Source organism: Polyergus mexicanus, unplaced genomic scaffold, assembly GCF_030449975.1.
Source record: "Polyergus mexicanus isolate NDT 795.1 unplaced genomic scaffold, iyPolMexi1.0 SCAF_4, whole genome shotgun sequence".
In the NCBI taxonomy this organism is placed as follows: domain Eukaryota; kingdom Metazoa; phylum Arthropoda; class Insecta; order Hymenoptera; family Formicidae; genus Polyergus; species Polyergus mexicanus.
In genome coordinates, this window is record NW_027223324.1 from 4376622 (window position 1) to 4403579 (window position 26958).

The 26958-nt window shown below is 44.0% G+C and overlaps 1 protein-coding gene across 22 annotated transcripts in view; it reads left to right on the top strand.

Moving 5' to 3' along the window:
* The first annotated feature begins 338 nt into the window (after nt 1-338).
* The window catches only part of LOC138932386 (broad-complex core protein isoforms 1/2/3/4/5-like), a 64813-nt gene continuing 38193 nt past the window's right edge, over nt 339-26958 (top strand). For 8 of the 22 annotated variants that reach the window (XM_070294166.1, XM_070294167.1, XM_070294168.1 and 5 more), the window contains exons 1-3: nt 4704-6712; nt 25629-25830; nt 25910-26101. In XM_070294166.1, the coding sequence (XP_070150267.1) occupies nt 25645-25830; nt 25910-26101 (378 nt within the window). In that variant the 5' untranslated portion in view covers nt 4704-6712; nt 25629-25644. The other 14 variants (XM_070294151.1, XM_070294152.1, XM_070294154.1 and 11 more) reach the window with 14 other exon arrangements.

The window sequence follows — 26958 nt, forward strand, 5'->3', positions numbered from 1 at the left end:
TCAATAATTTTTACTAATAGTATATTTTTAAAATTTTTTAATATAAATCTTTGACGTAGAAAAATCTTCAAATCACCAATGCTTATTTCGCAACAAGTTACCTTCTTATTCATTGCGTGTGTCTCTGGCAATAATTATGAAAAATTAATGTAAGAAATTTTTTCCCCGCCGAGAGAGAGAGAGAGAGAGAGAGAGATGACCTCTCGCGTTTCTTGATTACTGTCGTCATCATATCGCAAGATTGAACTGACGCAAAACGCGCATAGACCAACACAACACACATTTCGCTTTCCATATAAACTATAATCTTATCTCTCGCGTTAGTCAGAATACAAATATCCCGCAATGTGCGTGAGACGACGGGATTAATAGTATCGCGACGTTATTGAACGTCTTTTTGAGATTAACGATTTCGATACAAACACGTGCGAAGCTCCATCAACATATTCGGCACATTTGTCAATAGGATGACGATGACGACGATAATGCGTAAAGGAATTTTTACATTTAAAGTCGTCTCGCGAAATTTCATATGCCGGCAAAACGCAGCATCAAATGCTTCAGTGTCGCTCGCGGATCCAATTCTCTCGATTCACCTTTCAGGAAAGTCGGCGTTCGTTCGCGACGACTCTCCTCGGAAGAAAGAGAGAGATAGAGAGAAGACAATAAGACGACGGCTGCGAATTCCTGCAGATTCGAGATATTGCGTAACAAAGTATATAGCAACCGGGCGGTATTCGATATAGTGGCGCTTGCATCAGGCGCGATGATGTCGTACCTCTCTTCGTCTTTCTCTTCGTGCCTTTGTATGCGGCCAAGGTGAATCAACATATTCGTATTGATGATTTTTCTACTAATATCTTCTTTTCAAAATATACGTAGAAATAATATTAAATTATCAATTCTGTCATTATGTTTGAGACACAGAAATACATCAATTATACATCGCGTTAATATGTCTTCTCTCTTAATTTTAATCATATAAAAATATTTCATAGCTATTATATGTATATATACGCAATAGCGTTTCCTTATTTTAAATTCTTCTTTAAACACTGACTATTTTCTCAGAGAAAGTGTTATGTGCGTAATGGAAATTTTTTCAAATTTTTCTTTCTCGCTATAGATTTATATTTTGAAATAAAAATAGCTATTTATACGAAAACATCACATTTGAATTTCTAGCGCTTACTCTTCAATCAAATCAATTGATACTTATCGCGCACATTATACATATATTAGTACATCATTAGCGGACTATCGTTAGTTATCTTACCTACCGATCTGTAATAATTTGCGTAATTGAATACAAGCAGGAGGGATTACAATTATTATGTATTTCTTCGCGGATGGTTTTTACCATTCTTCAATCCTCTTCAAAATAATCTGGTTGTATTTATGGACTTTAGCAAGAAAAAGTAACGGTAAGTCATTCACGCTGGCAATCTGACATCAATACCGAATTTTAGGCTGTACGATGATTGTTTCATATCGAGTGTTTAGAATTGTATTATATCAAGCTGCAATCCGAGGATTAGGGTCAAGTTGATTACTATCTCGCGAATCATTTGCAATTCTCGTTTATTTGTTCTTAATTGACCACCTCGTTAGGTTCGACAACACACGACGATAAACTTAAAGCCGCAATCTAATTGGTAGTTAACACATTCGACTCTCTCTCTCTCTCTCGCTTTCTCTCTTTCTTTGCTACGATATGATTAATCCACTTCTTCATATCTTTCTCAGAGTGTAATATAATTCATAAAATAAAAAAGAGAATTCTGTAAATTAAAATAAATCAACTTTTAAATTTTTGATTTTATCAAATTATAACAAATAAAACGCAATAAAATATATATTTTAAATACTCGTTAACTCACAATCAGTCGAATATTTTTATACATTATTAGCAGAATAAGTTTCCTGTTTAGAAGCGCGAAGATATTATTCATACTCGAAAATAAATCCGAGTGAAACGAAGAGCAACAATTATATGTAGAGAATAATGTATAGAAGATAATTATAGAAAAAAATTTTCTTCTCTAACTGTCTCCTGCATGAAAGGCTGAAAATTGCAAATACGTAATTGATACGTCTTTATATTTCATAAATGCTTCTCGGATTGTACTTTACAATTGTTATTTCCGCATATTAGAAAGATATACATTCGAATTTAAAGATGCAGTTTACTCGATGTTATCGAATGTTTCGAACATGTTTGTTCCCATAAAATTGCCAATGCCCGCGCGTGTACATATAAAATGATTCAAAATTTTTATTATCTCGCCGGCTAATCATCGGAAAAAACAATCTATGACATATTGTAAATAGAACAGTTAAAATTGCTCCTTTTTCTCCCTTTCTCTTTCCAAACATTTTGAACCGTGCAAATGGCACCTTAAATGATTGCTCAATGACGTTCGCGACAAGCGTCTTGGTATTACCAAATCCTTGGGCTCGTTATTCCCAATGAACAGCTAGCGAACATTGATGGCGGTCTGCTCGATTAAACGAGTGAGGAACGGCAATCTGCATTCGTCGTTTATCGCTCTAATCTAAAGAAACATTCGGACACAGTCGATAGGGAAAACATCTTGCAGTATATTGACACAGATGCATCGGAATTATAAGTGACGTTAAAGGATATTCGTTTATAGATTAATGAAAGACTGATAAAATATATTGATGCAGCGAGAAGAAATCGAATTAACGATGAAAAAAATATATCATTACCGATTACGCCATGCAACGCTAGTGATTTAAAAATTTCTCGTCTAACCTATGAAGAAACCGAATAGTTTTCCTCTTCCCATCGTCGATGACGATATATTATCTTTTGTACATCAGCTTACGCGACCAAGTCGCTTTTAGTATCGATAATGATACATAGTTTTTTTTTTTTTTTTTTTTTTTCATCTACCTCTCGCCAGTTTCTCTCTAAGAAGATATAGAAGATACTCTAAAAACATATAGAAGATTCTCTTAGAAGATGTAAAGATACTTTAAGAAGATCTTTTATAGATTTACATAGACTTTATCGAATCAAACAGGAAACGAAGATATTAATTTAGAAACCAAAATCAATTGGAGCCCAGAGACGCGGTATTTAGAGCGTGAAAAATAATTATTATCCTCCTTTAGGAATACATAGCTAATGTATTCCTAAAGAAGGATAATAATTATTGTTCACACTGTAACGCGTTCGGGCCCCAATTGGCCTTTTATTTATTATTGAGTCTATCATTTAAGCCCCTACAATTGTTTAAATTTTTAATATTATTGACTTAATATATTAATTTAGATTCTTGATAGATGATATGATCCCAGAAATCATCACGGTGACAAAACAAGCTAATTTAATTTTTCAATTTGAAAGAAATATTCACAATGCAAATTATGACTTTTGCAAAATGAGATAAGTTTTTTTCGAATATTAATATATAAGCGCAGTCATAATATATTTTTATTAGTTTCTCTTATACATTACTAAACTGACTTTACACGCTTTAAAGCAGAGATTTTTGGAAGCTAGATTAATTTTCATCTAACCGTTTTATTTGATTCATTCTTTAAAAGTGATCCCGTTATTTAACAATGAATAATAATGCATAATGTTACGCGCGTAGAAATGCGCGTAAAACAAACTTAGTCGCATTTATACGCGACTAAGCGTATGTAAGTTTGCTTATGGAGAAGCTAAATACCAAACACGACAGGGTGGTAATATAGCCGGTAAGAGGAGGAGGGCGAGAAGCAAAGGCATAGTGTCGGCAATGTCAAACGCTAGAGCCAGAGAAGAGGAAAGGAGGAGGAGCAACAGCAAGACTTCTTTACTTGGTTTCGAGAGCTGACAGCGGAGATGAGACGAAACGGGACAAGAAGAGACGAGAAGAACGAAAGGAGCGATGGAAAGAAGAAACGGAGAAGTAAGAGGAAGAGCGAGGGAAAGAAGCTCGTAAGGGCGCAGCAAAGGGTGGATAGGAAAGGATAAGAGACGAGAAAGAAGGAGGAAAGAGGAAGAGATAGAGGGAGAAAAAGAAAGAAAAAGAGAAGAGAGAGGGCCAAGAGGAGAAAAGAGAGAAAGAAGCGGATGGGCTAAGCGATAGAGTAGAAAAGAAGGAGGGAGAGAGAGAGCGATTGGTCGCTACGAACGAGACTCGAGACGCGAAGCGAGGGGAAACATACGAAGCGGTGCACAACTCGAGACCAAGGGTGCCAGGGCGCGAAGGGGGGGGAGGAAGAAACTAAACCGAGGGTTGGGGGCCACTAGCGAGGAAATGGTGGGGCCGAAGAATTGGCGAGGACCAGGGCCGCGGCTCTCGCAAGAGCGAGGGGCGAGGGGTGTGAAACGAAGATGAGGACGCGGATGAGGACGCGGATCAGGAGAACGAGGAGAAGGAAGTGACGGAGCAGGAGAAGGAGGAGGAGGAGGAGGAGAGAGCGTCTGGTGATACACTCCGCGGAGGGGTGCCGCGGGGGCTCCCGTAATACGGGAAGGAGAGGGGGGGTAGGGGTTGCCGTCCCTCTCGCGGCGTCAGCCCCGCCAACGTGGTTCGCGCGAGGAGCGGGGGCCGGGTTAACCCCTCTCCTCGCGTCGCGAGGTTCCTATGAATTTTGCGACACTCAATAAAAAGTGGTTCCACGAGGTTAACATTTCGGTAACTACTATACCCTCGCCTACCCGGGACGCGCACGCACGCACGAACGTACGCACGCATGCACGCACCGTACGACGACGACGACAACGACAACGACAACGACACGACACGACGGGCCGGATCGGATGGACGCGTATATACATATATACTCACGTGCATACGCGTATATATACGATCGTATATATACTCGCTCGCTCGCTCGCTCGCTCTCTTCCTAGCTCACTCCCTCTCTTGTTCGTGCACACAGGGTCGCTCTTCGGCGTACGTTACGGGGCCACTCACGCACACGCGAAGGTCCGGCACATACACGCGTGTGTGCAAGCGGGCGGCACACGCTCGTATTAAAAACGAGGGAAGCGAGAGAGGGATATAGGAAGAACGGCGAGGAGGGAAGGAGAACGAAAAAGAGCTCTTCGTGCAGATATAGAGAGAAAGAAAGAGGGAAGGAGAGAAAGAGAGAAAGAGAGAGAGAAAGGTAGAGAAGGAAAGAAGGAACGAAAAAGAGAGAGAGGGAGGGAGAGAGAGAAAGAGATAAAGAAAGAGTGAATCGTATACACGCGCGCGATCGCGCGCGCTCACGGGCACTCGGCACGCATACATGCACGACGGGCGCGCACGCATACCACAGGACTGCCGAAAAAACTGCACGGGAGAGGCGCAGCAACGGGCAAACCGAACCGCGCGCGAATCAAGTGCTTTGGCCAGTCGCGTTCCCAATCACTCTACGACTAGGTAGTCCCCCGGTGCGTGTCCCAAAAGAAGCGGCGAGGAGCAGCTGGGTCCTTCGGTCCTCGGACGCTGTCGGCGCGCAAGATAATACACGCAGGACATTCTAAACGCGCGGACACATCGTCGTCGTCGTCATCGCTCGCTCGCTCGCTCGCTCGCTCGCTCTCACGATACTGCGGCGCGTGTTAACGCACATAAGGTGGAATATTTTGTCTCATCCTCCTCGATCGAGGATTCTCCCACAATTTTTTTCACTCGTTCTTTCTTTTATTTTTTTTTTTGCTTTTTGTTTTATTTTTTTTATTTTATTTTTTTGCCACGCGTTGTTTATCTGTCTCGACGGTACGACGGTATCGCATACCACGTTCGCGCGTTATAGTAAAATCCGGTGGCACATCGCATCGTCGGCGGGAAGGAGTGTGTAATTCTTCTGTTATAACGGAGAGGACGACCTCGCGTGAAGGACAGGGCGGAAAAGCAGTGCGCGTCCATGCGTGTATCTACGGGATCGCGAGTACGCGTTACGGTGATCCAGTTACGCGGGTTGTACACGAGAAGAAGAGGGAAAGGGAAACTCCTCGAAGAAGAAGAAGAAGAAGAGAAACAACGATCCACGGTTACGGTGTGAAGTGATAGAGATGCTACGGTCGTAAAATACGCTCCATTAAATCACGTTTGACGTGTTCTCGTAATTGACGATCAGCGTCGTCTTGAAAAAATAATCGGAAAATCCACGATCGTATCGAAAGAGCGATCGACGAATCTACGGGGGAACAGACCTGAAGAAGAGAGGAAGAAAATGTCGTCGCGCCGTTTCCGATGACGAGTTAAAGAGGAAGAATGAGAAGGAGTTGCAGCGCGAGAAAAATCGTACGACATCCGGAGTGAGACAACGTGAAAATTCGGAGAAAACGGGTCCCGCCTGTCATCGAGACTCGCCTAGCGAATAATACCAACTGTCATTGTACAACTGTTTCGTTCCTTCTGCGAGGGACTCGGCCGATTTCCGTCGCCGGAAGAGAATCGTTACGGTACGGTTGAAATCAGGCGGCAGAGAGAGTGGCGTCTGACTTGAAAAATAAAAAAAAAGAAAAGAAGAAACAAAAAGGAGCGAACGCGACACACAGGCGCGTCACTCTCTCTCTCTCAACTTTAACGATAGTTTCGACGCGGGTAGAAGAAAGAGCGGAAGTCGGAGCAAAGGTTCGACGTGCGATCGTCGCCGTCGTCGCATCGGAATAGTAGTACCACGGGGGCCTGTAGCATCAACGACAAGGACGCCGGGCAAAGGAGGTCCACACTTCACTTTTCGCTTGACGATCAAGGTACGTCCACAGCTGAGACGGGTGGCCTTGGGCCGCCTGTGCGCGGCTTCCACGGTGTACGCGATCGCTAGAGACAGAGGAAGAAGTTTGGGAAAGACAAAGAGAGAGCGAATGGAATAGAAAGAGATGATGACAGGGAGAAGGAGAGGGAACGAATGAAAGAGAGAAAAACGCAGAGAGAGAGAGAGAGAGATAAAAGTTGGGGAGGGGGTACTTAAAGAGGGCGATCGGAGAGAAGGGGGCAGGATAGAGAGGATAAGAGAAGGATGGACGGAGAGAATGTGCGAGGGTTAGAGCAGAAAGAAGAAACGACAGAGGGGTGAGGGAGGAGGGTGCGAGAGCAAAAAAGAATGCGAGAGAGAGAAAGAGGGAATGAGCGCTTGCATGTGTCTGTCGCGCGAGTCATATAGCGGTACGCGTGCATGCAAAAATACGTGTATGCGAACGCGCGTATTCGTGGCGGTGGTATGATGCGTGTGCATACGCGCCAACACGCTTATATGCGCGCCGTTGAACACCTAGTTAGCAGCTAGTAGATAGAATACGTGCGTATGTCCTTTCATGAATCCCCGACGCGTACGGTGACGTGTCTCGTATGCCCTTGCCTATGTATGCCAGACGGTAAAGGTGACGGCGTCGGCGGCGATGGCGGTAGCGGTGGCGGTGACGGCGGCGGTGGCGGCGGCGGTGGCGGCGGCGGCGGCCGCGACGACGGCGGCGGCGGCATTAGTACCGTTCGGACTGGTGCCGGCTAGACTCGCGCTAGACGAAGATAATGCCAGACGTTAGAAAGTGCCTGGTACATGACGTAATCCCTCTATCGCTCCTCGCTCGCTCTCCGTGCGCCGCGAGAGGCGCTCGAACCTCGTTTTGTCTGACTCTTCGTGCGTCTCGCTCCGGGGCCGCGCCGCGACCGTGCCACTGTCGCCGCGCGTACGCGCTCGCTCAATTCTACGCGGTTCACTCTCGTTTTCCGCCGTACCACGCCTCGTCTGACGCGCGGAGCTCTCTCTCTCTCTCTCTCTCTCTCTCTCTCTCTCTCTCTCTCTCTCTCTCTCTCTCTCTCTCTCTCTCTCTCTCTCTCTCTCTCTCTCGCCGCGCGTGGGAGTAATCGGCTTTTTACTTTTTTTTTCATTTTTTTTTTTCATTTTGTTTCCTCTCTCTTTTCCCCTCATACTCGATTTCGCCACGTTATCGCGCGAGCAGTTTTATTTGTTCTTTTTTTTTTTTTTTCGTTCACTAACTGCGAGCGATTACGTATTTTTTTTAGGTCGTAGGATTTTAATAACCGCGAGTTTTGGCACGGTATCCGTACCATGTTCCGCGCAAGGACGTTGGATCTTTTTTTTTTATGTGGATGCAAACGATACGTTGGGGAGGGACCACGTGTTAAGTCGCGCATTGTAAATCTATAGATTAGGGATCCTCCTAGATTTTTCGATGCATTTTACCATTCAAGATGATATTTCTCGCTCGCACCTGCGATGCGATTATTTCTTCAAATCGCACGCTTTCCTCTCGACGCGTCCATCGCCCGATTCGTTCCTATTTTTACGAGCGACGCGGCTTAGGTTTGTTGCACGGTCGTGCAGCAAGTTGAAAACAGCGCGGACCTAGGTATAAATAGATCCCGCGAACATCGAAGAAAAAGAGAGAGAGAGAGAGAGAGAAAGAAAAAGAAACGTAGGAGAAAACACGACGCGATACGATGGAGAGAGACAAAGGGATGGGGGGAACGCGCGGCGGAACCTCTGGTAAAAAATAAGAAACGCCTCGATGATGATGATGCGGACGTTCCTGAAAAATTTGGCCGCCGCGTGCATTCGCTACGTATGCGCTTCGTATACGAGAAACGCGCGTGCGGCGTATATATACATAGCGATAAAACTTCCCCGGTACAGAGGCGATTCTCAAGGATAGCCTCGGACAAAGCTGCGCGGTCGTGTACTCGCCTAATCTCTTTTGTCAGCGATGTCTCTCGCTCAATCGCGCGAGGATCGATATTAATTCTCACGATTATTTACGAGTTCGATTCTAACGTTTAATCGAATGAACTTGAACGACAATATCGATTACAAATATTTATCGATTACAATGATAATTCGAAGTACTCTGCGTTGATACCACTGCTTATAATCCTGCAAAGTCGCATTTTCTTTTTCAATATCACACTTTTTCTTATTTACAGCAGTTCCTTGTATCCAGTGTCATATATATATATATATATATATATATATATATATATTTTTTTATTTTATCTCGAAACTTTAATCATAAATTTAAGTTGTTTTCTAGTCTTTTTGATTTTGAATATGATTTGTCGACATATATCAATATTTTTATCGACTATTATTCTTGGCCTATCAAATGACTTTATTGCAATAGACAATTGATGTATGATGAAAATTACTCAGCATCTTTTTTTAAAAATATAACTGAATCCGTAGAGATTCGAGAAGATTTTATTTCGTCTTTCGTGGCGCTTTACGCGATTAAAAAGAGAGAGAGAGAGAGAGAGAGAAAAAATCTCGCGTACGTTCCAATTATCACAGAAATAACCGTCGATCCTTATTGACTATTAATTTATAATGTAATTAGCTCGAGCGCATATTTGCCCGGTTGCATTAATACATTGAGGCAAATTAGAACGACGCGATGGCCAGTTTAATTTTCTCGGAAGCATCTGCATACGAGAAAAGGGATGTATCCGATAACGGTGTATTCTCCTTGAACCGTAACGGACGCTCAATCTCACCCGTTATTCCACCCGTTCTTCTCTGCCCCTTCCCCGCCCTTCGCGTCCTTCTTTGAGATTCTCCGCTCTGAGAATTATTGGACGACGTAAAATGGTAGTGCCCGATCTATATATTCTTATTTTCTAACACGCATATTGAACTCGCTCCCGTCTAGAAATTGAAGGTGTACACGCAATTTCGCAAAATTTTGTCAAGTATATGCACGAAGGAAATAATAAGGGAGAAAATATCAGCAGCATTTTTCTTCAAGATAGAAGAATAAAAAAGCACCTCGAATGAAAATATTGTATATGGAAGCATATTCTAGTTGCTTGTATGAAAGAAATAATTTTTTTCTTTCAATCCACACATTTACTGAATTATAAAGAGAGGAGAGAATGCGCTAATAAAAATCAAAAGTTATAATAAAAAGAGAAATAAAACGAACCGATTAAATGGACCGTCGCTAAAGAAGAATTAGAATGATTACAATTTAGACAAAAATTATTCACACTCGATTTCTTATACATCAAACTCAATACATATTCTTTGTAAAGTTTACATGACGATTCCATCATACGTCCACGATATACGGTTTATTCGATCACGTTTGATTTATTGCCAATGATATTTCGCAGAATTGTCGACAATAACGTCGGCGACAGGAAGTCTTATCTCGCGTAGACGCGTTAACATGAAAAAGACAGACAGTGGAATTAATGCGAGGATAGAGAGAGAGAGGTGAGGCGATTGCGTAATGTCAAGCCTCGCGTAACATTAAAGGCAAACTAACTTTATCGCGCGGGCTAGAGTGCGAAATTCTACGAAATAGAAGTGTAGTTTGTACGTGCAGGTATGCATACACATAATACGAATCGGTCGATTAGATTGTACGCCTAGTAACTAGATTACGTCCCGCGACGACCGCCGCCTTATCTGCGAAATTAGACTCCGAAGCAGGCGAACGCGTTATTTTGGCGCGACGAACGCTCGCGTGTTACGCTTCTCGGTTGGAAAACCGCCGTTCACGTTACAAGACTGATACGCCCCAGTCTACAATAACGATGCTATGACACTATCGCGTATTTTTGGTACTGGATCATTTATCTTCGACATTATACCTGACAAGTCAGGACGGTAACGATGCTTCGCGAGCTCTTTATACAAGTTTTTTATAATTATTTCAGGGTATCTATTCTCCGGAAAAATATGGAAAATCTGGAATTCTCTGTAATCTTTTTATACCTGGAGAAATCAGGAAATTCTCATGGAATTTTGTATTGGGACTCGGGGAATTTTTTTCAAATTCTCTCTTTGACAATTTAGTTCTTATACCGTAAGCAGTCGTTATAATCGACCGATTTGAGTAGAGACACCCCTCACGTTGATTTTTATCATTTTAGTTTCGCACGTGGTACAAAGAATCCACCTTTTATTATCACGAGTAATACTAACAGAAAAAAGTAGATAAATATACGTTCAAAGGGCGATCTCCGTCATGCGTGATATCATGCTATTAAATTTAAATATTTCCCTAAACGCACGCTTGCGGGAACATCTCCGCGATCGATAAGCGATCGATGCTGTCCGAGAGAGTGCGCGATAAAGTTAACAAAGCGAATTCATTCACCGAGCCGGTCGAACGCGCGAGTCAATCGAATGAATTCCGCGCGCGCTATTCACTGATACAAGACACCCGATTGAATTGTATACATATATATATGTACTGCGTGAATTTTCAGGTGCCGAGGGACAACCGCATATACGTTTTGCATTAAAATTCGCAACGGTTGATACGCGCGTACCTTGAGAAGAATAAGGTCGCAGGTGCGAGACTTAACCGATCGAATCTTACAGACTTTTGCTTTACGAGAAAAACCTTTTGTAAACATGCGCGACGCGAAAAGTGAGATTAATAAAAATAAAAATATTGTATATATTAAGGGGAAAAGGGTGACCGTGAATTACCATGGAAGAAAAGAAGCACTTATCACCTTAATCTTAATTACAAAATATTAGCTGTATTACGTCTCGCGGAAATAATTTACGAATAAATTAAATATTAATCCTTTCTGAAAAACGATATCGCGATATTAATACTCGTCGCATTCGATTCGGTCTTGCAAAGATTTGAATTTGTAATAATTAAATATTCCAATTTACAATATTTCACACGATAATTTGGAATGGGAATTGTCTTTATGTTTCCTTCACCTTTCGTTTTCAATTAATAATCGTTATCGCATCGACGCATCGATATTCAAACTAAAATAGTTATCAAATTATCAAAATTATCTCGCTAGCGATAACCTCTAGCCATCGATATTATTTCTTTTTTTCTTTGCAAGAATTTCGCGAGAGTAAAAGAGGAAATGCATAAAAATAAATAAGTAATCAAAGCATGAGAAGCGAGGACGTTCGCAGTTGCAATTCGCGTTTGTATAGGCATGCAGGAAGGTCAAAATGTGGACGCGCAATGCGGCGCCTATTGTGATAGCGGCGAGAAAGAGAGCGTCACTTTATTTAAGCCACTTGAAATGCGCACGTCAGCTGATCGTGACGAATCATATCCGAGAATCGGCGGAGTAGTCAACGAGACGGCAGTATAATCGGCGCGACGGGGGCCGGTATTTATGCGAGCGCGAGGAGGAAGGGGGGGGGGGGTACGCGGTTCCTTCCTTAGGACGGTTCTTTGTTTCGTGCATTATACGCGCATGTGCACGCGCGCACGCCCACACTCGCGCGTGCGCGCGCGCGAGCGCGAGCGAAAAAATGTGCATACGCGGGTACGCCCGTGTGTGCGCGTGCGTTTATATTGTATCGCTAGTATCCCGGGCGTATGAATTAGGCGGCCACCAGAAATAGGCTGTTGTGAAAAGAAAAGAGAAAAATCGCGGCCCCGATTCCTTTCTGCAAGTCGCGGTCAAGTCCCCGTTTTCGTCGAACGAGCGAGATTTCGATGCGGAGATTATATTTTATATAGCGTATTATAACGGAAATTAACGCGTCCGGTTCCAACGATTGGGGGGATTGAATGTTCGGTACCGAAATATCAATCTTTGTTTCCAATATTGTAATACGCTTGCGCGCTTCGCTTAAAAAGATTTCCCCCCAAGGTCATATCGTTCGTATAATACTATGCATTAAAATGGAAAAGTCTCCATTCGATAGAGAAATGTATAGACTTTTAAATAATCTTTTCAAAGAGACAAAATGAAAGCGGATGTATAAAATAATCACGAGCCGCACTTCTTTCTGCAAACCTACCTACCTATATCACGATATATGACAATTCTTCGCGTATGCATCCATATCGGAAATTAATACGGTCATACTAAAATAAATATACCAAAGCCGTCATAATTCAATATGTGGATATTTTTTGTCGATAGTTTCACTTTTACACAGTGAAAAGTCCCTCGGACAAATGTTCACATTAGAATACTGTCCCATAGATTTTTTTAAAATCCGATTATTTTGCGCGTTCGATTCCAGACCTACTTTAAAAATTGTTCAAATGCAATTTATAAAAAATACAGATACGGATACTAGATATTTTTTATAACATGTCTACATAATAACAATCGCATTTCTTTCCGAATACGAATGCGAATTTTTAAATAATCCTTTAATCGACTTTTGCGAATGAATCGCTTACAAGTGTCTCTAGTTTCGCGAAACGAAAAGAAATGCGAAAACACGCGATGCAAAAGCGCGATTAACAATCGAAAACGCCCGTTTTAAAAATGCCAGCGGGGCATCCTCAATTTTTTACTACGATCCGCGTTTTTAAACCGCGCGTTGTAAACATACGTATGTTTGTATATCCACACGTATCTCGTGCATATGTATCACGTGATGCAAGCTCAATGCAGCCGACTGTCTGCGTTACAATTAAAAATATAGCCGCTGACCTGTTTTCAGTATTTTTAAACACCGACGGAAATATTCGTGGATCGTCGTGCCTCAATTAATCGCGCGAAAAGCAGGTCAGGCCGTGGCAGACACGAATGGAAACGACAATTTCAAGATCGATAATTGATATGATTTCGTACATCGATTTTTACCGTCCCTAATCAATTGCACGCGTTGCCATATATTTGATGCAGATTATAGTTACGAAAGGAGCATTTTTATTTTCATCTTTTCTTTACGTATTTAAATCTCTCTCGTATGTTCACCATTGTAGGAACGTCTGATGTAAAATGCATTTGCAGTACCGTAACCGCTACCTTGCATTAAAATCACCTCACCGTACGATAACACAGCACGAATCGTGTCGATGCAGCAAAATTTTGCCATCTAAGTAATTTTGGCTGTAACAAAACAGATAAGGATTATGTCGTTTGTCCTGTTTAATTGCAAGTTGAGTGCAAAAATGTGACGTTTCATCTGCTGAATGAGAAAATATATATCAAGTACAATTTTTCTTATCAACAATTATTTTTACATCTGTAAATTTGTGATGTCGTATCATAAAGTATGCGAAAAAAATATTCCATCACCAGCTGCGAGACGGTGTTTAACCGTGCGAAACTCTCACGGTTATTGAAATCGACATAATTTCGCGGTGACTTTGAGTTTCGATATTATAAACATAGAAAAAATATATTTTATACGTCGATTGCGTCGCGGATAAAAGTAGAAATAATTTTTTATGCGTCCATAATTTTGAGAACTAAATTTATCATTGTTACACTTATTTCACAATCCCCGATTAAAACGATGCTTTAGATCCGCAGTAGTACAGGATAGCGTAAGAATAGACACGCGGAGAGTAGCATACACGGCACTAGTCGCGTATCAAGTAGTGCGTATCTAGTATTGGCCAGACGCTGAAAGGTTTTCGTCGCGAGTCCTTCTCGTACTATATAAAGCAGCGCACGGAATTAAACCTGCGATTTTATCGCGATGTCACAGACGATTTTTTTTTTTTTTTTTTTTTTTTTTCGGCTAATCAGATATTCATCTCGCGAAACGTTTATATCTATTTAATTGTATTATACACGCGATGCTGTCATATTATTCGTAAATCGTATATCACGTATAGAGAGCGAGCATATTAAAGTAAAACAATAAATTTAGATATATACATTTAGCTCCGTCATTTCTCAGACATTTAAATTATAAAGCTCTTATTCTCGCGGAATTTTTATATTACATATCGCTATCTAATTGTATCAATGCGAAAGATTTAGAAATGCATTAGACAAAAAACAAGCACGTTCTTTGCGAAGAAAAATCTCGTCGATAGAAATCATTTCTCTTACATCTGTTTATATTTAAGCCACCGAGTTTAGACAAAAAGTCGGTTTTTTATTCGGTCCACTATGTGATTCGTTGCTCTCTTTCCAATTATATTCTTGCTTATGAGATAAACGCGACGAGAGAAACTTGACTTGATTAAAGTTAGCGCTACGCCGTCCTCAATGCATCGATGCAATCGGTCAAAGTTTTTTTTCACCTGATTCATCGGTCATTCCCACGTTTAACGCTATATATGTAGACCGGCCGTAGTGAAGCGTACCGTTGAAGAGAAATAATTGGTTGTTTGGCTGTCGACGGATTAGCCCGCTCGAGGTCAACGGCCACCAAATGTTTGCGAGTGCAGGGGAAAGGGAAAGGGTACCGGTTCGCACGGAGGGGACGGAGAAAGAGAAGAGAAAGAAAGAAAGAGAAAGAAATGAAGAGAGAGAGAGAGGAGGAGGAGGAGGAGATCGGGGTCTCTGTGAAGGAAGACCGAGGCGATCGGGGACCGGAGAAGGATAGACGAAAGAATGGGGAAGGTTACGTAGCGATCAAACGTATGTGTGTTGCCCCGACACCTCACCTCCGCCTTTTGTTACTTCGCGTGTGTAAAGTGCATTTGGGACGCGGGCAGCCGCGTCGCTTCCCTAAACGGGGCGATTTATAGTCGCGTATGCACGCATGTTGCCTTGTCGATATTCGTCTCCACGGATCCCGGAAAACGTGCCGCGAGTCTCGACGGCACTTTAACCGGCAGGTGCGTAGCACTAACGACGTTTCCAGGCCGCTAAACGGAGGGGAGGGGGACAAGGGGAGGCAATTTCGGGTGCTTCGTGCTACTCGGTACGTCCCGCTCGTTAATGCGATCTGTTGCTGCCTATCGTAATTAAAGGACGTTGTACGATTTTCGACGAATAGATTTTTTTTTTTTTTTTTTGTATTTTATACCGAATATAAGTAATCTAGAAAATGATGACGTCTTGGCAATTGGTATTTAAAAATCGATAATTCCGGAATAAAATCTGGTACATTTATTTATGCATCTCTCTTGATATTTTCTTTCGTTTTTTTTTTCGTCGAAAATGAAATATATAACGTGTTTTAAGATAAAATTATCAGATTTTGGGGAAGGGATAAATTCAAGTATTATTTAGATAATTTTAAAGAAGAAAGGAGGTCGTGTTATATACAAGAATAGTTCCCATATTCTAAATGAGGAACGTGTGAACCGGGATGATTATAATAGTTGCTGTTGACACTATTTTAATAATACATCGTTCTTTTTTCTATTGCGTAACGTAATTTTAGATATCTAATTTTTAATGACAACGATAATTTTATAAAGATATCTGTGCGATACCTTTTTTGTCTAAAATTATTTGAATTTTACCGAGAGAAACTTATCTTCCTACTGGAATAATCCAAATATACACGGTGCGATGTTTTTATACACCGACGTAATGGCAAGCGCAAGCAGCAGCAAGTGGACGAACGATACGGAACGATACGGAACGATGGGGATCCGTCCGTGCGTATGAAGAATATAGGGTGTGCAAAAAAAAAGGTCGGTTCGGATGATTACATGGTACGGACGCTTCTGGCTGCAATTCAAGCATCCATCCGGACGCGTACAACCGCGCAACCGTTTACGTTACAAAAGCTTTTCTTCCCGATACTACACAGTAGTAGTTGACGTATGCGGACAAAGATGGACTTGAATTTTTATACAGAAATAGAATAGTAAAAAATTATATATCGATCAAATGTTTCGCGAAAAATAAATTCTTGTGAAAATTTTACTGCTCGTATAGTCTACGCATTTACGAATGCATAATATGAAGAATATTAATAAAAAGAATACGCGTAAAGACGAACAGGTAAAAAAAAAAATGCGATTTTAATATTCTACATTAATTTAACATGATTACGTACGCGCTGTGTCGTATTTGTAAATTCGCACGCGATGATCGTTCGCTCAAACGCCGCAAAACTTTTCGCGCGCATTCACTTTTGGGAACGTCTTTGACATTTCGCCAAATCCATGCGCGCAAGAGAGAGAGAGAGAGAGAGAGAGAGAGAGAGAGAGAGAGAGAAAGCCGTTCATTAAAATCAATTACACGCGGTTGTAAATCTTTGCCGATCGCTTCTTCGGGGCTCGCTCTTCGCTGACTTCGGAGATACTCCGCGTTTAACGCAACTTTTGTACTCGGAGAAGATTTATTACGTCACGTAAGATCAAGGATTACCAGTTCCACGCCATTCGAACGCGCACGCTCTCCTCGTTTCGCCTCAATCTCACTCCCCCCCTCCCTCTCTCTTTCTCACACATACGCTCTTTCTCGCAGTGTGGTCACCTCTGCTTTTGGACACCTGCTGCTTCTCGCTGACGCAGACACGAACCTGCAAGCGAAACGCATCGTCACGTGATTGGACTAGTCGTGCTATATGTATATACGCAAAACGATTGATATACGAAAGGCCAGTGAAAGTAAGTTCCGTCGTTTCTGCCGATATTTATACACGACGATGTTCGTGTGTACGTCTCTCTCCCGCTTTATATCCTCAAGAAACGATAATATATTACGACCCTGACGAATTTTTATATCTCCATTTGTGTAGATGATGCATGTTTAATAATTGCTGCTAAAATCGAGTGTCGCTAAATTATCGAACGATAAGTTTGCATTGAGGAATAATTTGGATCTTTTGCTATATGCAAAAGTAATTTCCTAAGACGAAGATATATGAATCCTTTTTTGTAAAATGATTTTTCCGTAAATCGGTTTCAGCAAAATTTACGTATGTAAATCGGTGGTTTTTCTTTTGCAGAAACGTTCGTAATTAATATTAAATTTTTAAACACAGAGTATGTTTGTTTGTCATAAGATATACCATCGTTCATTTTTATCATCATCTTTGATTATTGCAATCGTTATAAAATATAGAAATATATAATCCGTTATGCACCAAACACATGTATTATTCGTATCAAATTTTTTTTCGAAAAAGATTTGCAAAATAAACTCGCGCAATTTAAATGCTCTTTATTGCTTCACTTGGGTCTTAAATTTTTTTCAATACGTATCGCGTTTGTAATTCATTCGTTTTTCGCAATTTTTCGTCATAATTTTTCGTGCGAGGGCACGTGTCCTTCGTTCGAAATGTGTTACAGGCATTTACGCAAATCTTGCCACGTGGATCGTAGAGAGTGAGAGCAAGGGAAAAACATCGATAGGTAACGCGTGGGAAAAAAAAAGAGGCGACGAAAAATGCGAGTAGTGGAAAAAGAGATCGTCGTGAGAGCGTTCGTACACAATCTAGTCCAAGCATAGGTGCCACAGCCCTCACAGCCTGGGCTCCTAGGAATCCAATCAATAAATATTACAATGGAACCCCTAGAGAAGTAGGGGCGCAGCATATCCTCCTCTCTCGTCGCCGGTCCCCTCCACCACGTTCTCTACCGCGCGCCCCATCCTCGCGCCGTCATATTCCTGCTGCTGCTGCTGCTGCTTACTCTGCCTGCTAGTCGCTAGTCGGAGGAAAAAGGATCTGTCCTACGTCGCGCGCGCTCCCGCAGTCGCTTCATTCCTCGTACGCCTCGCTCGCCTCGTCCTCGACCACGTCCGCGAAACTTCGTCTCCCACCCCCATCGTCGTCGTCGTCGTCGTCCGGCACCCCCCCCCTCCGTCTCTCTGGTCGACCCGTATATACCGCTCGCGTAACCCCCCCCCGCGAGATCCCCCTCGCTCTCTATCCGCCTTTTTCTCATCCTCCCGAAGCGCGCCACCAGCCACCATCACCCGCGCCCCTTTACGGGCCCTCGAGCCCACCACCGTTTACATTTTACTTTTCTAGTAGCGAATTAAAACCGCGTTCATGCGCAGCCCGTGGAAGGGCGTAATGATTTTTTGAGGGGCGAATCGAGTGGGGTCGCCTACGGTGGTGCACGGCTCGCGGCGGTAAGAGAGAGAGAGAGAGAGAGAGAGAGAGAGAGAGAGAGAGAGAAGGGGGGGGGGTAATAGCTCTGGGTGCTACTGTCGAGTTTAGCAGGAGCAGGACGGCGCGTGCCGCGGCAAGGATAAATACCCGAACGAGCGAGCGAGTGAGCGAGCGTGCGAACGCGCATTTTTGCTTCGTTAATGTTAACGAATGAGGGGTACATAATTATCGGGGAAATGGCGGAGCGGATCTCGTTTATCGATCTCAGTCGAAGCATGCAGTGACCATTTTATAATCTCGCTCTTCTCGAAAACGGGCTAAATTTAACTTAACGTTTCATCATCCTTCGAAATGACATCCGAAGCGTCAAATTCCTTTCTCCCTCTCCTCTTTACAAATTCAAATCAATTTTTGCATCTCGCGCTCCCGCAAGTTTCGCCAAACATTCGAATGCGAATGATTCTCGAGATTATCGCAATTTTGAAGGGAGTCAGCGATGAGAGCTTCGATGTAACGCTCTCGGATGCTCGCGACTCGGGCGCATCAACATTTTTATAGCTCGAGACCGGACTCGTTTCGCGGCGGCTACGCGCATTTTCGTCTCGTGAACTGATTACGGCGGGGTAGAGCGCGCCGGAGCGGCGGAGAGAGAGAGAGAGAGAGAGAGAGAGAGAGAGAGAAAGCGTGTGCGGCAGAGGGAAGAGACCAAGATTGCGGGGTACACGGGGAGAGAAACAGCCGCCGCGGCCGCAAGCATCAACCTCTCCCACCATGACGCCCGGTGGCGGCCGGCTCTCTCACGCTCTCTCTCTCTGCGTACGCACTATTTTTTAGTCCGCACTTATTACGACAGATGTCTCATGCTCCGATAAAGAATAACGGCGGGCGAGCGGGAGCCTTCCCCCCGCATGCTAGTCCTAACCAGGCTCGGGAACAGCAGCCCGTACTTGGTGCTTCGTCGGCTCGTGGTGTCACTGTAACGCGCCGGTTTACGTTACGCACGGCTCTCCTTTTTTTTTTTCCTTCCGGCTCGTCCTCGTTCCCGCTGTCTCCCTCTGTCACACATACATATACACGCGCACACATACGCACATTCTCTCTCTCTCTTCATCTCACTTTCAAACTCCTTAACCGTCGTCGCAAATTGGCAAAACCCCCTTCCCCGCGACAGTGATTATGCCTATCGGTGTCCTCGTTCATCCGCGACCTCGAACTTGCACCGAGGACCGTTGTTACGATCGCGGAGACGCGTAGCTAGATCACGGGGGACCGTACCCGCTCTCCTTCCTCACCGGATTGGCACACGTGGTAGGTACATTCATCCCGGTCCAGACCGTCCACCCGTGCTCGTCGGTCGTTATCGCCTCGTCTCGCGGTTGATTTCGTATTTTGCGGTCGAAACGAGATCGACGGACGGAAGAGAGTGAAAGAAAGAAAGAGAGAGAGAGAGAGAGAGAGAGAGAGAGAGAGAGAGAGAGAGAGAGAGAGAGAGAGAGAGAAAGAAAAAGGCGAGGCCGAGATCCTTTTGATGATTCCTCGTCAGCATTCGCTCGGTTCTCGTATGTGAAAACAGCGGATGAGACTCCGCTCTTCGACGATCGCGACAGTGTCAACATGTGTATGCGAGTGCGCGAGTGTATGCGTGCGTGCATATATGTATATATATAAATATATATATATATATATTATGCATGCGTGTGCTCTTGAGAGAAAGGAAGAGAGAAGGAAGGAGAGAGAGAGAGAGAGAGAGGAGAGAGAGACGGTCATCGCGTAAGTGACTTGTGCACGTCGAGTGCACAAGTTGCGCGCGCGAGCAAACGAGAGGGAGGGTGAATGCATGCGTACGCACATGTGCACGGTATGCAAGCACCGCTGTCAGCGACGAAAGGGTAGATCGGAAGCGCGCGACATGGGAAATCTCTCTCTCTCTCTCTCTCTCTCCCTCTCATAAATCATTCTCGGATAGTACGAAGAGAAAGAAAACAAAAAAAAACACACACACACACACGGATGCTTTTCAGACGTAACGGCGATAACGGGGGCACCGCCGGGATTCAGTCAATTGGTACCGCGCGCGTATCGTCGTCGTTGAACGATGATATTTAACTGCGGGACACGTGCCGCACAGTGACAGCCGGTACGGAGGAAAAGGATCGGAAGCAAGAGAGGAGACCGCCAAGACCGCAGACGGAACCGGAGGTCGGAGGATGGTGGTGGTGGTGGTGGTTATAGTGGTTTGAAAATCGGCGAAACGACACCGGGGAAGGGGCGACGCACGTGAGAGCGACTTTCTCGCTCTCTCTCTCTCTCTCTCTCTTTCTCTTCCTCTCTCTGACCCCACAAGGTAATTAAACAAAGGGCCGCGCATCTCTAGAGTAAATCTCGCTTCGCCTGTATAGAATCGTATAAAGTTACAACATTAAACAATAACTCTCGGTACGCGTCATCGCGGAAAGTGGAGGTAATCGGCGTTAGTTGAAGCGTTCGCTCGTAACTACGTCCAATTACGTTTCCCTCGTGAGAATTTACGCGCGAAATTTGCGATTTTCGTACCTTGTTGGATTTGATCTCGGGCGATCGTGACGTTTGAGTCTATTTTTTTATTGAAACAATCGCGCGCGCACAAGTTAATCGTTTAATAAAATCTCAATTAAGGTATTTTACAGTTAACGAATGTTATCGAAGAATGTGCGATAGTTTTAACGCGAAAATGATTGTTATATTTATTCGCGACAATCGATTAACGGCAACCGACCGAGTTTTTTTAAATAACTATAGCCCGTAAAATTTTGAATTCAAAATCAAGAGATTGCATCGCTTTCAATTTTGAAAAATTAATCTTGACAGAGCGAGAAAGACATCGCGTATTCTGTCATCGGCGCACGTTGCAATTGTGTGAGCCACGTGTGATTTTTAATTAATAAATATTACACGCGCACACTCTCTCGATATATTCGTGATAAAAAATTTTATCACCGAACAACATCTTTTCTCGGCTTTTATTTTGTCGCACGTGTTTCTTTTTTGTTGCGTGTAATTTTTTTGATATAGAATTCGATTTTTCTCTCCGTATCTATTTTATATAATTGAAAACTCTAAATTAGCCGAAATTATGTCTGTTTTAATCCTTGATACAAGCGTGCATTTGTCGATCGTCGGATCTTGACCGAACATAAGGAACGGATTACGTCGTCTCGTTTCTTTCTCCCTCTCTCTCTCTCTCTCTCTCTTTCCTTTCCCGTCTTCGATCAACCATCCGTTTCTGTCTCATTTAATGCACACATCGTCTTATCGCACACGCACCGTCGTCGTCGCTCGCAGAATTCGTTATTGGACACTCGGCGTGCTATTCTTCTTTCCTTCTCCGCTCATATACCACGAACACACGCGTACACACTCGTCTTCTAAACGTACATTATCGATTAGAGGTGTATCTCTATTGCAAGAGGAGAATAATAATAAAAAAAAAAAAAATTTCTTCCCCTCTTTCGTCGAATCTTCCGTTCGTCTATGTATCATCTCTCGGTCTGCGCGTGTCATTCGATATACCCGCCGCCATCCTCTCTCTTTCTTTCTCGCGCTCATCCTTTTCCCGTATCCTCCGTACCCTCTCTCCGCACCCCCATCAGCCCGTCGCATTTTCTCTTTCCCTCGTCCTCCGTCTCCACCGCCCTCACCCTCTCGTCCCGTTCTCGTAACGGCGACGACGATCGCCGGCTTTTCGTACATTTTCGTGCAGCCTCGCGAGACGGGAGGGAAGCGCGGCGCCTTCTCCGCGAACAGAGTCGCACAGTCGTGAGGTGACGTTTTAGGGGTTGGTCGGTCGCTCGGCTCGCTCGCGCACGATATGCGACGGGGAAGGTACCTGCTGCGGTGACTGCTCGCGGCGCCCCCAGTTAAAGTGCAAAAGATATCGCGTCGTCTTCGCGCTGCCGTGTCGCTCTCGCATGCGTGTTGCTCTTGTGGCATGTGACCCGGACGACAGTCCTCGTCTCACGATCGTCGATCGCCATCACGATCTCGCGGACATCGGCATCCGCGTATCACGCGGATGAGCCGCGGATCTCGCGCGCGCGGCAAGCGCAAAAGTCGCGACGCGCTCGATCCTACCTCGATCCTTGTCACTCTCGCGTCTCGTCCCTACCAGTCTGTCTCTGTCTCTGTCTCTGTCTCCCGCTCGCGCTCGCGCTCCACCGTCCCCGTTTGATCGCGATCACTTTCGGTGTGGCCGACAGTTCCGGGCGGTGGCGACGGTGTTGGGGGACGGTGGTGGTGGTGGTGGTGGTGGTTGGTGCGCGCGATGGCGGGAGAGGAGGGGTAGGAGGATGATCCACACGCGCAGGCAGGAAGGAAGGAAGGAAGGAACGACAAAATCGTTTAGTATTTATTTTCAAGTGTATTTACCGATATCCTCTCTCGCCCGTACATCTCGCGCTCGTCGTCCTAAATCTCGCGCGAATCCGTTTCCGCGCTACGGAAATATACGCGACGATACGCTAAATCTATCCCACTCCCGCGATCTCACGCGCGTCGCCATACGCGTGTCGATCACGCGGGTGTCACGCAGGATTCGCCGGAATCGATCGCGTAGCGCTAGATCATCTCACGAGGCGAAGAGGTACTCGTCGCGCCGAATTCGCGGCGCCCATTTTTTCATCGTGAGTGTCAAGTGTGCTCGGCTTTTATTTTTCTCTCGCTGACATAATCGACCATCGTCTCACCGCCATCGTTTGACTCACGTTGTTTCGGTCGTTAGCTTACGCGACATGACGGCCGATACGTGTTCCTTTGCGATAACGCGTCCGCACTCGGCAGACTGTGGATTCGCGCTCGGGTTGCCGGCCGAGCGTGCTTTGAGGAAACTACCCGCGTCAATGCGAGAGCTCTCCTCTGTCAGTCGTGTATACGCGTGTGCGTATGTGAGAAGATATATCTATCCCATTGTGAGAGGATCTCTCCCCGGACAGAGATTTTGATCGGTCGATCGATCCATCGATCGCGTGTGCCGCTTCTCATCTATCACGGCAAGAGTGCGATATAGCAATAATATGTGACATATGCAATTTCAAAGATTCGTCCCGCGATATTCCCCGCGCTCTCGCATAATCACGCTCGCGATTATTCGCGGCCCGCGTACGGCTCTCCTCCCCTCCGCGCCCCTTAACCCCCCTCCCCACTCCCCTCCCCTCCCCCTCCTCTATTCCCGGCTCTGGTACGTGTAAATTGTGTAAATAGTATATAACGCCATTCGTTCGTCCCGCCGGCAATGAAGCGAGCGGACTAGTCGTAAACTGAAAGTTGTATATTTTTTTCTTCGCTTTATCAACGCAAACGCGAATGTACGAGAGACCATCGCGCGTTTTTGTCTGTTATCAAACAATGTTCGGTGGCAAAGTTATCTGTCGGATTCGTCACATGTAATTTTAGCAGGATGCGATAGCGATACTTAAAAAATTCGTGGAACAATATCTACGCGCGTAGAGAAATCGGTACGATTAAGAAAGTAGGAGATACGCAAATCTTTCTCTCTCTCTCCCATTGCTGATTCTTCCAGCTTATGTCGTTTTAATTTTTTTTATTTTTTTTTGTTGCGCGCGACTCGGGGAAAAAAAAACACGCGTGACCGGAACAAGTTTAAATCGAGGAGGTTCGCGTTATACGATATACGCGATATACGATAAATTCGGTGTACAAAAATAGATTCTCCCGTATCTGTTATGCAGATTCTGTTACTTTTAAAAGCAATAAAACGCATCGGCCATGAATAATTATCGTTTTCGATTTCCCGTCGTAAAAAATGCGAGACCGCTTTGCCGCTCATTAAATGCTCCAGCCCATCATCTCTCCTAGTTTCGCGCCGGCATACACACACACACACACACACACGCGCGCGAGCGTTCTGTAAATTTGTTTCAAAATCTTTTTTTTTATCATTATGCTAAGATAACACTATCAGCGTACATTTAGTGCTACCGCTTTTATAAGTAACGGAGAATTATTTAATCAACATATTCTCTCTCTCTCTCTCTCTCTGTTTCTTTGAATTGGCTCCAGCTTGACGACCTAATTTTTCCATATAGCGAAGCGGTAATTTGCGCAGTATGCGCCTCCTAGATTTTATTCCTTTTAATCGCCTTTTACCCGCCTGTCTTTCTACGCAATTGGGCAAATAAACGTTTCTATCTTTCTCGTTTGGCGGTAAGTTTAGCCACGCAATATTTCCACTTCTTCCGCGGCATTTCGACAATTCGTTGTGTCATACTATTGTCGCTTAACGGCATATATAAATATACGATATATATATCTTCGTGTATCTTACATAATATCATTTTTAGATAATTACTTATACAATTATGCGGATGTAAAGGAACATTAAACATTATTTGTATCGTCACGTCATGCGTTTTTTTTTTTTTTTTTAGTATTTCAATCTTCCAACTCTTTCCTAAGATCGTTAAATCTCACAATTTTACATAATATAAATCTGGAATTATATAATCGTAATAAATTTACATACAGAAAAGCGCGATGGGTTATCAAAAACTAATATTTTTCTCCTTAAGAGATGAATTAAAAATATGCGTTACATAATGCAGGAATAAATTTTTGTATATCTAATCGCTTGCTTTTCCCTCCAACGCTCTCGCAAATTTTTTTTTTCTTCTCCTTTAATTTTATAGTCAACCTTTAATTTATCACGAGAATATCGCGGGACATGCAATTGCGATTCAGATATCAGTGGAATATATGTACATGTTGCAATTGTGTTTTCGAATGTCGAAATTGGACTTATCTAAAATTATCAGTTTACAAGCTTATCGATGTGCACTAGCCGGGTCGTAGCCGAAAATTCAATTACACGTTCGCGCGTCGCGTTTAATAACGGTTAACGGGACAAAAGCTCCGTCGTCGCGCTCGCCGCCTCCTCGCGTTAGATCCTAATCGATTCATTTCTGTCCGATCGGTAGCAGCAGCCGTTTACTTTCTCGTTGCAGGTGAATAGACACAACGATGGTAGATACACAACATTTCTGTCTGCGATGGAACAATTACCAGAGCAGCATAACCTCGGCGTTTGAAAATCTTCGGGACGATGAGGACTTTGTGGACGTGACGCTGGCCTGCGACGGCAAAAGCCTGAAAGCCCATCGCGTCGTTCTCTCCGCCTGTAGCCCGTATTTTAGAGAATTGCTCAAGGTAAGACCTCACCCTCCCGCGTCGCGCTAAAGACGTTGGCGCGAATTTTCTCTATACCAATTTTTTTTCCCCCTTTCAGAGCACACCGTGCAAGCACCCAGTGATAGTGCTCCAGGATGTAGCATTCAGCGACTTACATGCCTTAGTGGAGTTTATTTATCACGGCGAGGTGAACGTGCATCAGCGTTCTCTCAGTAGTTTTCTAAAGACCGCGGAGGTCCTCAGGGTATCGGGCCTCACGCAACAGGCCGACCAAACCGACAGAGACGAGGTAACGTCTTCGGGGGATACAATTACGGGGATTGAAAGCGCCATGTAATTCCAGTGTACGTGCGTGTTTCGGACTTTGACGCTACCGACATTGATGGTTTCTGTGCTTACGAGTGACAATGAAAGTGTAACAGCTGGCGTAACATTTTTTTCTTTATTTTCCTCTCTTCTGTTCTGTTTTTTCTTCTTCTTCTTCTTCTTCTTCTTCTTCTTCTTCTTCACAGAGCTACGTGTCTGTAGCGTCCGAAATCGAGCACGCCGCAATTACATGGCTTTAAACCTCGGTAGGAGTGTGTGTACGTGTGCGTGTGTGTATGCGTAGTAACGTAAATTCGTCGTATATCGTTGTATGTATACGTGTATTTGTACACTCACGTGCGCGTATCGCGCGTGTACGTATAAACACACGAGCGTGTAACGTCCCTCGTATCTTTCTTTCGAAAGCTCGAATAATACATATCTTATACGTACGTTATCGGCATTATAGACATTACTTTGGACGAAAGGCTTTCGCGCGATATCTCGTGATGCGGAACGCGTCTATCTTGATTTTGAATTCGTAATTGTCATAGGTCAATAACAAAGATAAAGCGGCTCGTCCGACTTGTCCGTGAAAAATCGTACATTTGACCGAAAAATATCTCGGATACCGATACGTATCGCGAAACTCTTCAATTTGTACGGCCGAGCAAAACTGTCATTTTCGATCCGAACGATTTGTCGATCGATTAAACGACACAAATCCGACACGGGATCCGAGCGCGATACATTCGGCCACGATCTCTCGACAATTACGTTTGTCCGTCCATACGCGTTTCCCGTGCAGCCTATATAATTATCATCCATCGTTCCCGTTTC